This window comes from Pollicipes pollicipes, unplaced genomic scaffold, assembly GCF_011947565.3.
Source record: "Pollicipes pollicipes isolate AB1234 unplaced genomic scaffold, Ppol_2.1 Scaffold_1600;HRSCAF=1878_pilon_pilon_pilon, whole genome shotgun sequence".
Lineage (NCBI taxonomy): Eukaryota > Metazoa > Arthropoda > Thecostraca > Pollicipedomorpha > Pollicipedidae > Pollicipes > Pollicipes pollicipes.
In genome coordinates, this window is record NW_023595962.1 from 21634802 (window position 1) to 21648199 (window position 13398).

The 13398-nt window shown below is 53.6% G+C and overlaps 1 protein-coding gene and 1 long non-coding RNA gene across 2 annotated transcripts in view; one reads left to right on the forward strand and one right to left on the reverse strand.

Annotated features, from left to right (window-relative positions):
* Positions 1–10216, forward strand: part of LOC119113988 (H/ACA ribonucleoprotein complex non-core subunit NAF1) — a 35800-nt gene extending 25584 nt beyond the window's left edge. Inside the window, exons 7-10 of the mRNA XM_037238257.1 lie at positions 6064–6178; positions 7388–7551; positions 8055–8286; positions 10136–10216. Coding sequence (XP_037094152.1) covers positions 6064–6178; positions 7388–7551; positions 8055–8286; positions 10136–10216 — 592 coding nt within the window. The remainder of the gene's footprint in view (positions 1–6063; positions 6179–7387; positions 7552–8054; positions 8287–10135) is intronic.
* On the reverse strand, positions 328–4423 carry LOC119092005 (uncharacterized). The gene is made up of 4 exons (XR_005093483.1): positions 4348–4423; positions 3260–3417; positions 2525–2623; positions 328–1363 (listed from the first exon to the last, which is right to left on the reverse strand). It is a non-coding gene; the product is annotated as an uncharacterized LOC119092005 (long non-coding RNA).
* Positions 10217–13398: the final 3182 nt, after the last annotated feature.

The following is a 13398-nucleotide window of genomic DNA, read 5'->3' on the forward strand; positions in this document are numbered from 1 at the left end:
GCCGGACGGCTCACGGCTGGGCGGGGCCGGCGTCATAGGCGGCTCCGCTGGTGGACGCCGAGGCCTGTTGAAACAACGGAAAGGTGAACGTCTCAGAAGGCCTGTGCAAACTTCAACATGCCGCTCAATGCCACTTTACACATCGCTTGCAAGCCGATTTCAACTAATCACGACACGACACGTGCCCCAAATTGTGCGCCAGCAAATTCGCTGCTGGAATGGGACACCAACTGAAAGGTTCGTTCCGACTTGATGTGCAAAGCATATAACATGACATGACAACGCGGTAGCCATTGACAATGATCCTACCTGAGCGCGGCGCGCGGGCAGATTCGGTCGGATGTTGCTGAGCCGCGGCGAGAGGGACGACAGCCGACCAGTCTCAGCATACTGCCGCAGACGCTGGATACCCTGCCTATCCTGGGGATCCTAAGGAAGCGTCTGTGGTGAGGAAGCATCAAGGACGCAATTTTTGCCAGGATGCGACCGTCCACCAAACATGCCAAGCACAAGCAGGCGCCAAGCCGACCATGGTGCACATCAACGTGGGGCAAATGCAGGGTAATATTGTCTGGTCTCGTCAGCAAGTCCGGCACGTGCATTGTGCACAGTTTACATCGTGACCAGGCGCGCAAGTAGCACGTTATTCCTTTCTAGGCAAATGCAGCCAGCCAAGCAAAACCAACATGGTGCTTCGGTAGACACAAACCACCATATGCTGAACCGTGCTGAGGCATGGAATCTCATGGACATTAAGTTCGTACCGTCAAAATTTCGTAATATACAAGGTTCATGTAGTATTACGTTCGTCCGGTAAAAGGATAATTAGGAGAAAGATCAGAACTACTGTGTCCCGTCGTGACGAGCTCTGGCTACCCGGTATGGGACGGGTTTAGCCCGGTACAACCAGGTACAACCAGGTACAGCGAGTATGGCTAAGCAATACGGCCAAGTATAAAAACTTTGCCTTCAAAACCACCCTTAACCTTTAGAATGTAGCATTCCACGATCTTTGCAAGTTTGTTACACCATGTCATGGCGTCAATGCCTGTAACGCGGTTCAGCACATGGCAACAACATAAGGAAAAAACAACATCGAAGTCCGTGCTTCGTGTGCCAGTCACCAAGCATGTCATTAACAGGACAGTGTTACCAATCACACCATGTGCCAGGCAGCCCATCACGTCAAATTAGCCATGTATATTGCCAGCAGAAAACCATCTCCCGCACACCCTCAAAGCAATCAAGCATCCAGGAACCAGGATTACGTATTGCAAAGCATGCACTTTTGCAGGGACACCATTGCCATGGCAGGATAACGTGGTAGGAAATGTGACGAAGGTATCGATGAAGATGCGTTTGCCTAGAAACAAAAGTGGTAACATTAGTGTGGTGGTTACGCACTTCAATACCTGCTGCAAACACTGTCATAGCTGTGACTTTTTCATGGGCTAAGGTGACCGTGGCCTTTGACAAACAGTACATGACATGTCACACCCACACCTGCTACCTTGGAAAGCACGCAAAGGCATGGCACGTCACGCCCATTCACTCACTCCCGCTACATTGAAAATTGAAAGGATCGGGCCTACCCTCCTACCCAGAAATACGTGTTCATACCCTCACACGCAGAGACAGCTAGCTCATAAGCGTGTTTCTTAGTTCAAAAGGGGGCTTCCTAGTTCATAACGGGGTTACACAAGCGCATAACGGGGGTCTCCTAACTCATATCGGGGACTTCCTAGTCCATAACGTTGGCCTTCTAGTTCATAACGAGAGCCTCCTTGCTCATAATATGGACATTCTACTTTATAATGGGGCCTCTTAGTTAATAACGAAGCCTCTTAATTCACAACGGAGCCTCCCATTCAGCTTCTTCTTAATGGGGGCCAACTAGTTCATAACGGAGGCCTCCTGGTTGAAAATGAGGTCTCCTAGTTCAAAACGGGCCTCCTCGTTCAAAACGTGGGCCTTCTAGTTCGGGGACCTCCTAGTTCATGACGGCTGCCTGTCGCGCTAGAAAAATACCTCCTCGAAACCAACTTGTGAAAAGTTTGATGCAGAAGAGTAATCTCGACCGGATTTGGTAACATCTAGCACATCCATTTGGGTTACCCGATCGAAAGTTTGGTAATTGACGTAACTTGCAGTCTTCCTTGGGGCAAGAGGGGGATTCGATTTGGAATCACAAAATTTGGGGAGGGGCAAACATATATCCTTCTCCCTGCCTACCGACAGGCGGCAACTGCCTCCCCCCCCCCCCCACCCCACCCTACCCCAACCGCACCCCAAGCCACCTCCACCCTGCGCCACCCCCGTACCAACATCTGTCAATTCTGTGTAATCTTTGATGATCATCGATGTCAGAAAAGGCAAGTCAGGAAGAATAGTACAGGCACATTGCTGACATAACTTATTATGCTTACAGGTACGTTTCGTTGAAATTGTGTAAGATTACTGGTAACCACGTTAGCAAAAAGATCAATTGTCTACTAAAGTGGCACCATAATACGCCCATCTTTACCTTATGCAGGCCACACTGACAGCCTCGGCTAAGGGCAGACCTTCCAGCAAAGGACAGCATAGCCTGTGTCCCACCACCCTGGCGAGGGCAACGCTGGACCTGAAACATAAATTTGGCTTAAATATGGCACAGTTGCTCACAAAAATTATCACAAAATGCAGCAGAACCATGACTAATTTGCTGGCACATACATTTCTGAAATCCCAACCTTCAGCAAAAGACTGACAGCTTGCTACTCTTGTTGTCAGGGCAGGCATCACAAATTGTAAGTGCGCTTATGTGCGTGAAGTAAAAGTAGTTTGATCTTCATATTCAGCAGAAATCGACGACCATTTCGATTTTCACGAAATAGTGTCACATACATAGCCAAACGTGCGCTGGCAACCTACGGAAAGGATATGTGTACGGCACAGAGAGGTTTGACCTCCAGAGGTTAAACAGGGTCAGCTGATACGTGTCGACAAATATGTGTGCTATCTAAACTATTCGATTTGGAATGTTATACAACCGCCAGAAAGGCTTGAAATATTCGTTACCCAAAAGTATCAAAAGGCGTCACCGTTTTTCTTGCAAACTTCCTTTTCGCATAATACATTATTTTACGTCTACTTCAGCTCGAGACCTAACGAATTGAACCATCCCGAACGCTGTAATTGTCGGACATCACCGATAACGCATTCGTGGTTAATACCTGCACGCTTATGCAAGCGTGATGTACGCTAATACAGCACTTACCTTGAGGTACAGGTCACGGACTGTCCTTGACTGCTTGGGGCCAGGTCTGATGCCCATGTCCGCCGCCCACACTCCTCTGCTGGCAAACAGCCGCAGCCTTGCCAGCCAAACCGCATCACCAATGGCCTTATGGCTCTTCGTTTTAGTCATTCTTCGTCCTTTGATTGCAGACACTGTGTTATTCCCCCAGTACACCTAGCATAACCATATCACATCTCGACACCTTAATTCAAAACATAGGTTTTAATCGGTTGACTGACAATGAAAATTATAGTTTAATATGCCTGACTATCAAATATGCTCACTTCCTTTTCATATCCAAACCTGCAAAACATGACTAAAGCCTATCGATCCACCGGGTCGGGTCAGATCAGATCAAGGGTCGTATTGAATCGGGTCGGATCAGGTCAGGTCGGGTCGGGTCGGAGCGGATCGGATCGGATAGAATCGGATCGGATCGGATCGGGTCGGATTGAGTCGGGTCGGGTCGCCAGCTTACGTACCACGATTGCACCCCTCAATCGCTACCCCTGATCCCGGCAAAGGGGACGGCGACACGCAAACAAAGGCGACGGCGACACGCGAACAAAGGCAGCGGCGAGACGCGAACAAAGGCAACGTAAACAATGCCGCTGAACAAAGAAAGGAGCAAGTAGCAAAAGGTAGATATGCACTCACTTTTTTCTTTTACGGTAAATTTAAACTACGTATCTTTTGATGACTACGCAAAAATATTTTTGCAGTGTGGCAGCAATCACCAAGAAATGATTCATTACGGACGTAAACTTTGCACGCACGTTGCCTACTCAGGCGCTCAAATCAAAACATTAGGGTTTGTGGACATCTCAACGTGGAGGAGGCTGGGTCCCTCACGAGAACACAAATGAAACACCCTTGCCTTTGCCCTTTGATGATATGCATCAACTATGTGCCTTGGTACCTACACACCTAGGCGCCTTTTTTGCTGGGATGAGGGGAATCAGGGAACATCATGAAATCACGCCTTGCTGCGAAAGTCAGCAGAACGTTTCAGCAACAACAGAACATCACACATGTATATACACGCACGCCCTCGCCAGCTCACTTACCACAAATGCACACCACAATCACTACCCTTGATCACGACAAAGCCGGCGGCGACGCGCGAACAATGGCTGCGTAAACAACAATGCCTCTGAACAAACGCAAGGCACAAAGGCCATCGCTGTTGCCGTCGGGTACAATTGTACCACGAACGGCAGCCAAACGGCACACATCGGCGTGACGTCAGGGGACGGTAGAAGTGCGTTTTCTGAAGATGAAACTTCAGTTTGCCTTTGTAGGCCCATAGCATTATTCCAAGATCTACCGGTAAGACCCAGCAATCTTCAGATCACGGCTTGAGGGTCATAGAGGTCTACCGTTTCCTGGAGAGGCCCGTCACCTCGCGTGACCAAAGCCGGCCGCTGATTGGTGGGGGGACTGCATTTTGCATAGAAACGTAGCCAAATTTGGAGACTTCGACGACGCAATTTCGATGACAAGAGGCTAAACCGCTGGGGAACTATTCCGTATTGAGAAAACTGCTGCATACCAGAGGACGTCAATAACACAACGGTCTCCTGGAGGCGTCAGTATTCCAATGAAAAGCTCCTTTCCGTCACTCGGCCGCCTATATTCTCTTCCTCTCGAGTTCCCCGCGCTGAGTGAAGTTCCCCCCGGTTCCCAGTCGAACGTTCCCCAGCCCTAGCGCAGTAGGCAGCGCGTCAGTCTCATAATCTGAAGGCCGTGAGTTCGATCCTCACCCGGGGCACAATTTTCAAATTTGAGGGTGCGATGAACTTTCATTTAAAGAAACGTTGTTGCTTGTAACCATGAGCGTTGCGTCGGAACGTCGGGTTTGCTGTTGGTATTTCTCGGGTCGTTAATATATGCCGCTTGCGCTGTTGACGGCAGCGCGTCAGTCTCAGTCAGTCTCAGTCAGCTCACCCAGGGCACCGTTTTCAAAATGCGTGGTTGCGGTTGGACTTTGATTTAAACAAGTGATGTTGCCCGCCACGAGCACTGCCTTGGAATGTGTGATTTGCTCTTTGTATGTCTGAGGCTGTGCATATATGCCACTTCTATTGTTTCGATGAAGTCATAATGCTAAACTATGAACCTAACTGTCTCCATAGTCCTTGTTTTTCTCCGAGGAATAAGGCTATTACTACGGTCTTATCTATATGACTTATGCTCCTCGCTAATGCAATGAACAACTTACGTGATTATGTCTCAGTGATGTGATGACATCGTTTAAACCCCAGTCTCATCTACGTGGCGTATGTTCCTTGCTAATCCAGTGGACGAATTACGTAATTATGTCTCAGTGATGTGATGACGTCGTTTAGCCCCAGTCGCCTGCTGAGGGGTGCAGCGTTACAATCCAACACGATACTGCTATGCGTGGACAAATGAATAAGCTCATCCATGAAATGTACCAATGACATATTTCGCCCGGATTTTACCCTCTCTCCGCTCACACTTGGGCATGGCAGTAACCTCAAATGATCAAGACTTACACCGCTTCTCTTTGTATACCGATGCGTGGTATTTTCTCAGCATATCACCTTAAAATGTCGGAAAACAGCGAGAAATTCCGTTGCGCAAGTGCGTCGGCATACTCGCTGCTTGAGCTCAGTCTGTACGGGGTCTTCACACACTGGCGGCGTTTTTGTCGGGACCCGGACGCGTGTGGCCCGGCGCCGCTCGCCGACAGCCGTCTGTCGAGCGTGATCCAGGCCGACCTTTGTGTGACCTCCGGCGACCCGGCGCACTCTGCGCAGGTTGCGGGGCTCGGACGCCAGCTGGTGGGACTGCAATGAGCCGCCGGAGAACTGCCGCGACTTCTCCGACGACGAGGAGGAGCGGGCGCACCGGCGCCAGGCCAGGAAGCGGCCGGTGAGCGTGCACGTGACGGCGATACCCGCCGGGACCGATGGGACCGATGGGGCCGCCGGGACCGATGGGACCGATGGGGCCGCTTGGACCGATGGAGCCGATGGGACCGATGGCGCCGCTAGGACTGCTGGGACAGCTGGGACCCGGATACTTTGGTGGACTCGCAGATTTGTGATCTGTGCGTGTTTTAGGTGCCGAGTGGAAGATGACGGGTGGGTCAGTGAAATTACCCGCGGTACGTTGTAATGTGACGCTTTGCTGCTGGGCGCAGAGGCATGACAAGAGCCCCTCTCCCCCCCCCCCTCTGCTGAAACACTCACTTCCAGTAAATCCTTGGATTTCCAGTAACTCCTTAGCGTGACTTGGAAAGAGTGGATGCGATCTCATTCGTCCTGACTTATACTCGGTGATTCGGTGACTCGGCACACGGCCTCGGTACTGAGTGAGATGTTCTGCTCCCACCTGGCACAGCGCAGAGCTATGACCGCGGCAAGCAGGAGTCTGGCTGTCCGCCTCCTCCCCCTCCCCCGTCGGGGCTGTTCGTGCCCGGTACTGCCGTGCCGGCCTGACTAGTCGCGTGTCCGTGGCATTTGAATCACCGGTTAAGCAGTTCGCTCATCTATCGATTCAGTCAATCGGGAGGCAGGCGGGGTTTGCTCTCCGCCTGCGTATGTGGATGCTTGAAACGTCGTTCCAAGTTGAGTTATCTGGCGTTGAGCTCCCAGGACTGTCACGCGTAGCTGTCAAAAAAGAAGAAGAAACTGTGACGTAAAACTCACGTGCGCGTTTTTAGCTGGGCGCCTCTAAAAGTGTTTGTGTCGTTCAGCTGTGAAGTTCACCTCTTGACGCCTGAAGCGCTGGGCGCCTCTGAAGGCGAAGATGATGTGCCCCCCAACACATGCGCCGCAGTGACAGTACACACAGCCGTATCACGTGTATCATGTTGTGCGAATGGGGGTAGTTGTTTTCCGACAGTCTTAGTGCAAGCATTGCTGGATGGATATGCTCTTGGACTCTCCAGAAACAGTTGATTTTATAGAGTGCACATCAGTTTCATAATCCACACAGGCATTAGTGGCGGCGAAAAGTTCGGTGTGCAGCTGTCGCTGCCGCCAGCATGAGGGCAGACTGACCCGCCTCGATGGCTGAGCTGGCTAGTGCGCCGCAGGCACCCTAACCAATTGAAAAGCCTCCATCGTATGACATCAGTTGCAGGGAGGTGCGCCCCCGGCCGCGGCGGCGTCATCGTCGGAGGGTGGGCCGCCCCGACCCGCGCGGGGTCGAGGTCGCGGTCGGGGTCAGCCGCAGCCGCGCCCGCCCTGGATGCCGGCACCGCCCCGCAACCCTTTCTACGGTCACCGGCCCCCATCCAGGTGCGTGAATGCGTCCTCCTGTTTTTGTTTTGTTTCGTGTTTTGTCGGTGTTGATGTCAGTGCGTGTTCTCGTGGCCCTTTGGTGTTGATATTTGTGTTGGGCAGCGCTCTTCTGCTCGTGGGCCATGTCTGGTGTGGTCAAGGGTGCTGAAGCGTACGCATTGAAGAATCGTACAGTTCATGGATGTAGTGATGCTTTCCCACGGATTAAATTTAAGCGAGCTCTAAGCTAGTTCATCTGCGTCTAGCGTCTGGATTTTGGAATGTCCCGCTGTATCGTTTTCTCCGTAAGGGATGTATTTTCGTGACAAACTCATAGAGGTATGCACCACTTAATTGTCTTTTGTGAATGGACACCGTAAACAATAGTTCTTATTCAATGTTTCCGTTTTATTGGGCTGATCGCAGTGCGTTTCACACCTCCCCGTCCAGCATGGCGTCGGTTGGTGAGCATTTTGATCCGCCAGACGCCACATTAAACCGCGAATTGTGCCGCCCTCCAGCGGCGGCCCGCCACAGTCGTGGTGTGCGACGCCGCCACCCACCTGGCCGCCACCAGCTTTCCACACCGCGCCGCCGCCGCCGCCCGCGGCGTTCAACGTGCCTCCGCCGGGCCCTTTCGGTCAACCGCCGCCATCTTTCTCGCGGCCGCCGCCGCCGATCGGCGTGCCACCTACCGGCGGCCCCAGGCAACAGCCCGCCGCCGCCCTGGGCACAGCCCGGCTTCTGGGGCCGGTGACGTCACGCCACCACTACTGTGCTGGCGGAGGAACTGAATACATGGCAAGGACAAACGCGTCGAAGGATTGTGTGTGGCGGATCTTGTGTGATGTCTTCCATTGTGGCATTGTGTGATTTTCCACTGTAGCGAATGTAGATGGAAATGAATGCCGAAACAAGGTTTTGGGAGCTACCACATCTGGCACATAGTACGTTGTATGTAACGTCCAGTCACTGTGGTCGGTGTATAGACGCACGCGACGTCTATGCGCATCGGGTATGGGGCGTCTCAGCGGGCCGAGGTGGAGCTCCACCCCAGCAGCGGCCGGGGTGATGAGGCTCCACCCCAGCAGCGGGCCGGGGTGATGAGGCTCCACCCCAGCAGCGGGCCGGGGTGGAGCTCCACCCCAGCAGCGGGCCGGGGTGATGAGGCTCCACCCCAGCAGCGGACCGGGGTGATGAGGCTCCACCCCAGCAGCGGACCAGGGTGATGAAGCTCCACCTCAGCAGCGGGCCGGGGTGATGAGGCTCCACCCCAGCAGCGGACCAGGGTGATGAAGCTCCACCTCAGCAGCGGGCCCGGGGTGATGAGGCTCCACCCCAGCAGCGGACCGGGGTGATGAAGGCTCCATCCCAGCAGCGGACTCGGGGTGAGAGGCTCCACCCCAGCAGCGGACCGGGGCAATGAAGCTCCATCCCAGCCAGCAGCGGACCGGGGCAATGAAGCTCCACCCCAGGACCGGACCGGGGTGATGAAGGCTCCACCCCAGCAGCGGGCCGGGGTGATGGAAGCTCCACCCCAGCAGCGGACCGGGGTGGAGCTCCATCCCAGCAGCGGACCGGGGTGGACCTCCACCCCAGCAGCGGACGGGGTGGACTCCACCCCAGCAGCGGACCGGGGTGGACCTCCACCCCACCCACACCCGCTCAGGTAGTACAGGCACCTTGCATGTCAGCGTGATGGCGTTAGTTGGCACCAGTTCTTCTCTGATGTACTCGCTTTGCGTTGATCACTCTTTTCCTTGTCGTACCCTCCCCGATCACATCCTCGTCTCACATCGCATCCACGGGATGGGATCACAATCGGCTCCTCTGGTTTGCTGATTTTTATGCTTCGATATTTTAAGGTCCACGACATCTTCATGTTGACCATATGACATTACTCGGTTCAAACTAAAAAAATCATCGTCACATTAAGATGACCTGGTATGCCAAGTGTCAAGTAATTCTAAGATATGAAGGCAATAAACTCGGCGTGGGGCTGTATAGTTTGTACCGGAACGCCTCGTTTTCATTGCAAGTGTGCATTGAGAATTAACAACTTTAAAGATTGCGTTTTAAACCGTTACAACTTCGTTGTTACGGCTTTAACCTAAATAGCTATTACACAGCTGTACGGTTGTTTTAGCTGAGAGCCTGTTTCAAGGTCACCCCATACAGTTAACAGCCATGTCCTTTTAAAGAGTTGAAATATTTTTGTTTCCAAGTTTGACTCACGTGACCTTACCCTACCTATTTCGCGCCGCCCATTTTGATGTCTCCTTGAAATGTGTGACATCACAGGAACGCCGAGCAATACCCCCGCCTCATTCGTCGCATTGCCTTCACGGTTGAGACAATACGGCCATTGGGAATATCCGTGTTTGGAGGGGTCTAGCACCGAGTGGCGATAGAGCTTAACTTTAGAAGCTAGTCGGCTGATTGTCTTGACTGAGCTGCCGAATGCATGTCCCCGATCACTCGATCGACCATCGAAGCTGAGGATCCGCCCGGCGCCGACGCGGCCGCCGCCTGGCCCTGGCGCGGCCGACGGCCCGGCATCGATCGCCGATACCGACCAACTGGTGGCTCCCGGGCCCGTCAGGCACTGGTGCAGCTCGTCCGGGTTATCCCGCGCCCGCACTACGTCTACCGACCAGCTACTGCACACTCAGCAACGGTGTAGCCTGGCCGACCTCACTGTTTGCGCCGTGCCGTGTCGCGACGTCCGCCGTCCTTCAACTGCACAAAGTCGGTCAGCATACGGCACGAGGCGCACGTCTTGGCCGAGAGCGAGGCCGCCTCCACCAGCGACACCGCGCTCCGAATCAGCCCGTCCTGGCCCGACCGGCACCAGTGGCACTGATGCGCGGGGGTTCTCCGCCGGATCCGATTGCTCCACTGCTGTCAGCGGGATCAGGCCGGCGGCCGGCAGGCGACAGCGGCGGGCAGCCGGGCCGCCGCCACGGCTTGGTCGGCTGCTCGCCATACTTGATGCCGCTTGATGCCCCACTGCAGCGGCCCGGCAGCGATACCTCAAAATGCATCACCGCAGTCGCCGCCGCCGCCAGCCTCCTTCGCTGTTCATTATCTGGAACAAGAGTAGAATGCCCGCGCCATGAAACGGGGAAGCCCACTGTGGGGCGCGACGTATGGTGCACAACCCGTTCGCTGATGCACAGAAGTATGCAAAGGATCATTTTAGGGGCGTGTTTGTCGATGGCCAATGTTGCAGAAGTTTGCCTCACTCAGGCGACGCCAACTTGTTACGGCCCGAACGGGACGGCAGACCGTAACAAGGCAGGCCTGTCGTCAGCGCTCATGAACAGTACATACACCACGCTTGACAAGCCAAGAGGTCACCCAATATGCAGCAACTCACTGGCCGGCTTAAGGTGCACTTATTCACTACAAGTAGGCTTTGATGTGTGCGTGAGGGACTTGTCTAAATGTCTAAAAGCTTGAGGGAAAATGTGGCGGCAAAACAGGATTCTCCATCCACCTTACCTGCCCGTTTTAGAACGAATATTACTCTTTGCAGCATTGTTGGTAATTCATCGCGCAAAAGACACCCTGAGAGCCAGTATTCGGTAGTCCACACACCATCTATTAGGTGCTCTGCAATGTAACCGATATTGTGGTTGAACATGCGAGCGGTTTTGTTCGTTAGTAAGTGACTGCGCAGTTCAGGCTATTTAACCCCGTGGTGATTTGAAAATGTGCGTGATGGCAGTGCTTATTTGAATGGGACATTTTTTCGGACGTTTCGGCACGTCCGATAAATGAACGAACGGCTTGTCGATGATGTAATCTTGGTAAACTTGATTGGGTAAACGTTGCTAAATCAGGCATCAGCGTTCACCCTCGTGGTCATTTTTCACAACAGAACTGATCGATGCATTGTCTAGGCGCGTTGCTACATAGCACATCATGGACAAAGGTGATCCAGGTTTGGAACTGGAGCTAATAGTAACGGTCGCATTTTGGCCCACTTCATGCAACACATTTTTGGCGCGGAGAAAGTGTCGCTTTGCGTATAAGCCAGAGGGTGTCTGAAGTCAGAAGGAGAACAGTTATGGCTGGATGAGCGTGTGTATGCTAGTAATGGCCGTAATTTTATGGCTAATACTGAAGTCTACTAAGTGACATATAATTCACGTTAAATACTTCATCATGCACGAGTTCGTCACATGGAATACTGAGTACAACGAAAACGCGTCAGATAATTGAAGCCGGGCTTCCGGGTGTAAGCCGGCCTTTCCTGGGAAATTTTCTTGCGAGGATGGGGTTTTCAAACTTAGATTGCGGGCCACGCAATTATTGAGAACCTCAAAATCTCTAAAGCGCACCATCTAAACTCAGTAATTTCTATCGGAGTAGGGGCAGCGCTATAGCTAAGGATATGTAATGAGACGGCGAGTCCTCCATACGACAGAAAGAGACAGTGACAGTGAGTATGCGGTAAAACCATCAATATCTGTGTTGGCCATGTAGATGCAACTTCAAATAGTTCGGCGTGTAGCATATTACCGGAATAAAAAAGCAAGCGACTGATCGTACTACTTTGCTCGCGCACATTCAGGGCGAAAAAGCTACACTTGTGTTGGGGGGCGTTATTATCTCCCACGGCATAGGACGCACTGTGCCTTGACCGCCAAGATAAGACCGCGACCCACGGACCGCCGCTACAAAACGCGCGCTGGAATCGTCCCAAGTTTCTAAAATCAGCCAATAGGAGACCTGATATCAACAATAAACCAATGAAATCAAGCCTGACAGCGGGCTCTTTGAAAATTCAGCCAATGAGACTACAGCAGAGCGTCGACGATCCGTAGCAGGACGGCCATTGGTCAACAGCCTCGGGGAGGGTAACAGCCTAGTTACGCGCTGCGGATCTCGGGCTCGTCCCGCTGCTGCTCCAGCGTTGTCGTGTGTGCACTGTCGCCATGTAGGCAGTCACTGCACGCATTGTCAGATGTGTGCGACGGCTGCAGCAGTGGCGTCCGGAGAGCCGGCGGTGGGACGGGATGGAGGTGTGCGGTGCTCGGTGATGTGGCGGTCATCACAGCTCCGGCTTGTCCGCCACGCTTCCCGTGCCCGTGCGACCGACGGGCGGCCCGCAGGCCAGCACAGGCGACAGCAGTCCATTGCCTGCAGACGGGCCGGTGACACGAGCGTCCAGACCAAGCACTGGCCAGCCACAGGCTCACCCGCCATCCAGGGGTGGCACAGTGCTGCTGGCGGCCGACTGGGGTGCAGTTAGACCTTGCCAGCAAGCCGCCTGTCAGCAACTAACTGCCGCACAGCTCCGGCTGCACGACAACGCTGCTCAGCACTCCTCTCCCCAGCTAGCTGCAGCACGTGCCGACACAGCACGGCCGTACCGCGCGAGCTGGCGGCAGCACGTGCAGGCAAGTGGCGTCACCGGGCGTCGGCAGAGGAGGACGAGCGTCGGTGAGGGGGGGGGGGGGGGGGGGGTGGCACGTGGCCGTGGCGTGTCGGACGGTGGCGGCGTACCTGACCGAAGTCGGGTCGCCGTACTCTGGCCTGTGTGATACTTATGGCTGCCTCGCACGAACACCGGTCCACCGCAGCACTGGATCGTGCCTCTGTCTTCTTACCGTAGCACCCGGCGCCACATGAACAAGTGACCGCCGGACGTGCAGTGTAACAATGGAAGGTAACACGGTCAACCAGGCGATGCAACGGTACATGATGTTACCAACAACGATCCAACATCTTGAGGGTCAGAGGGCGGTGGGTGTCAAAATAGCGGGCTCAAAAATACCTGTCATTGGTGGAATGTTTCACACAACCAGTGCCGGTTGAAATGTCCCCGACAAGGATACGGTGCAATGCACTTTAATG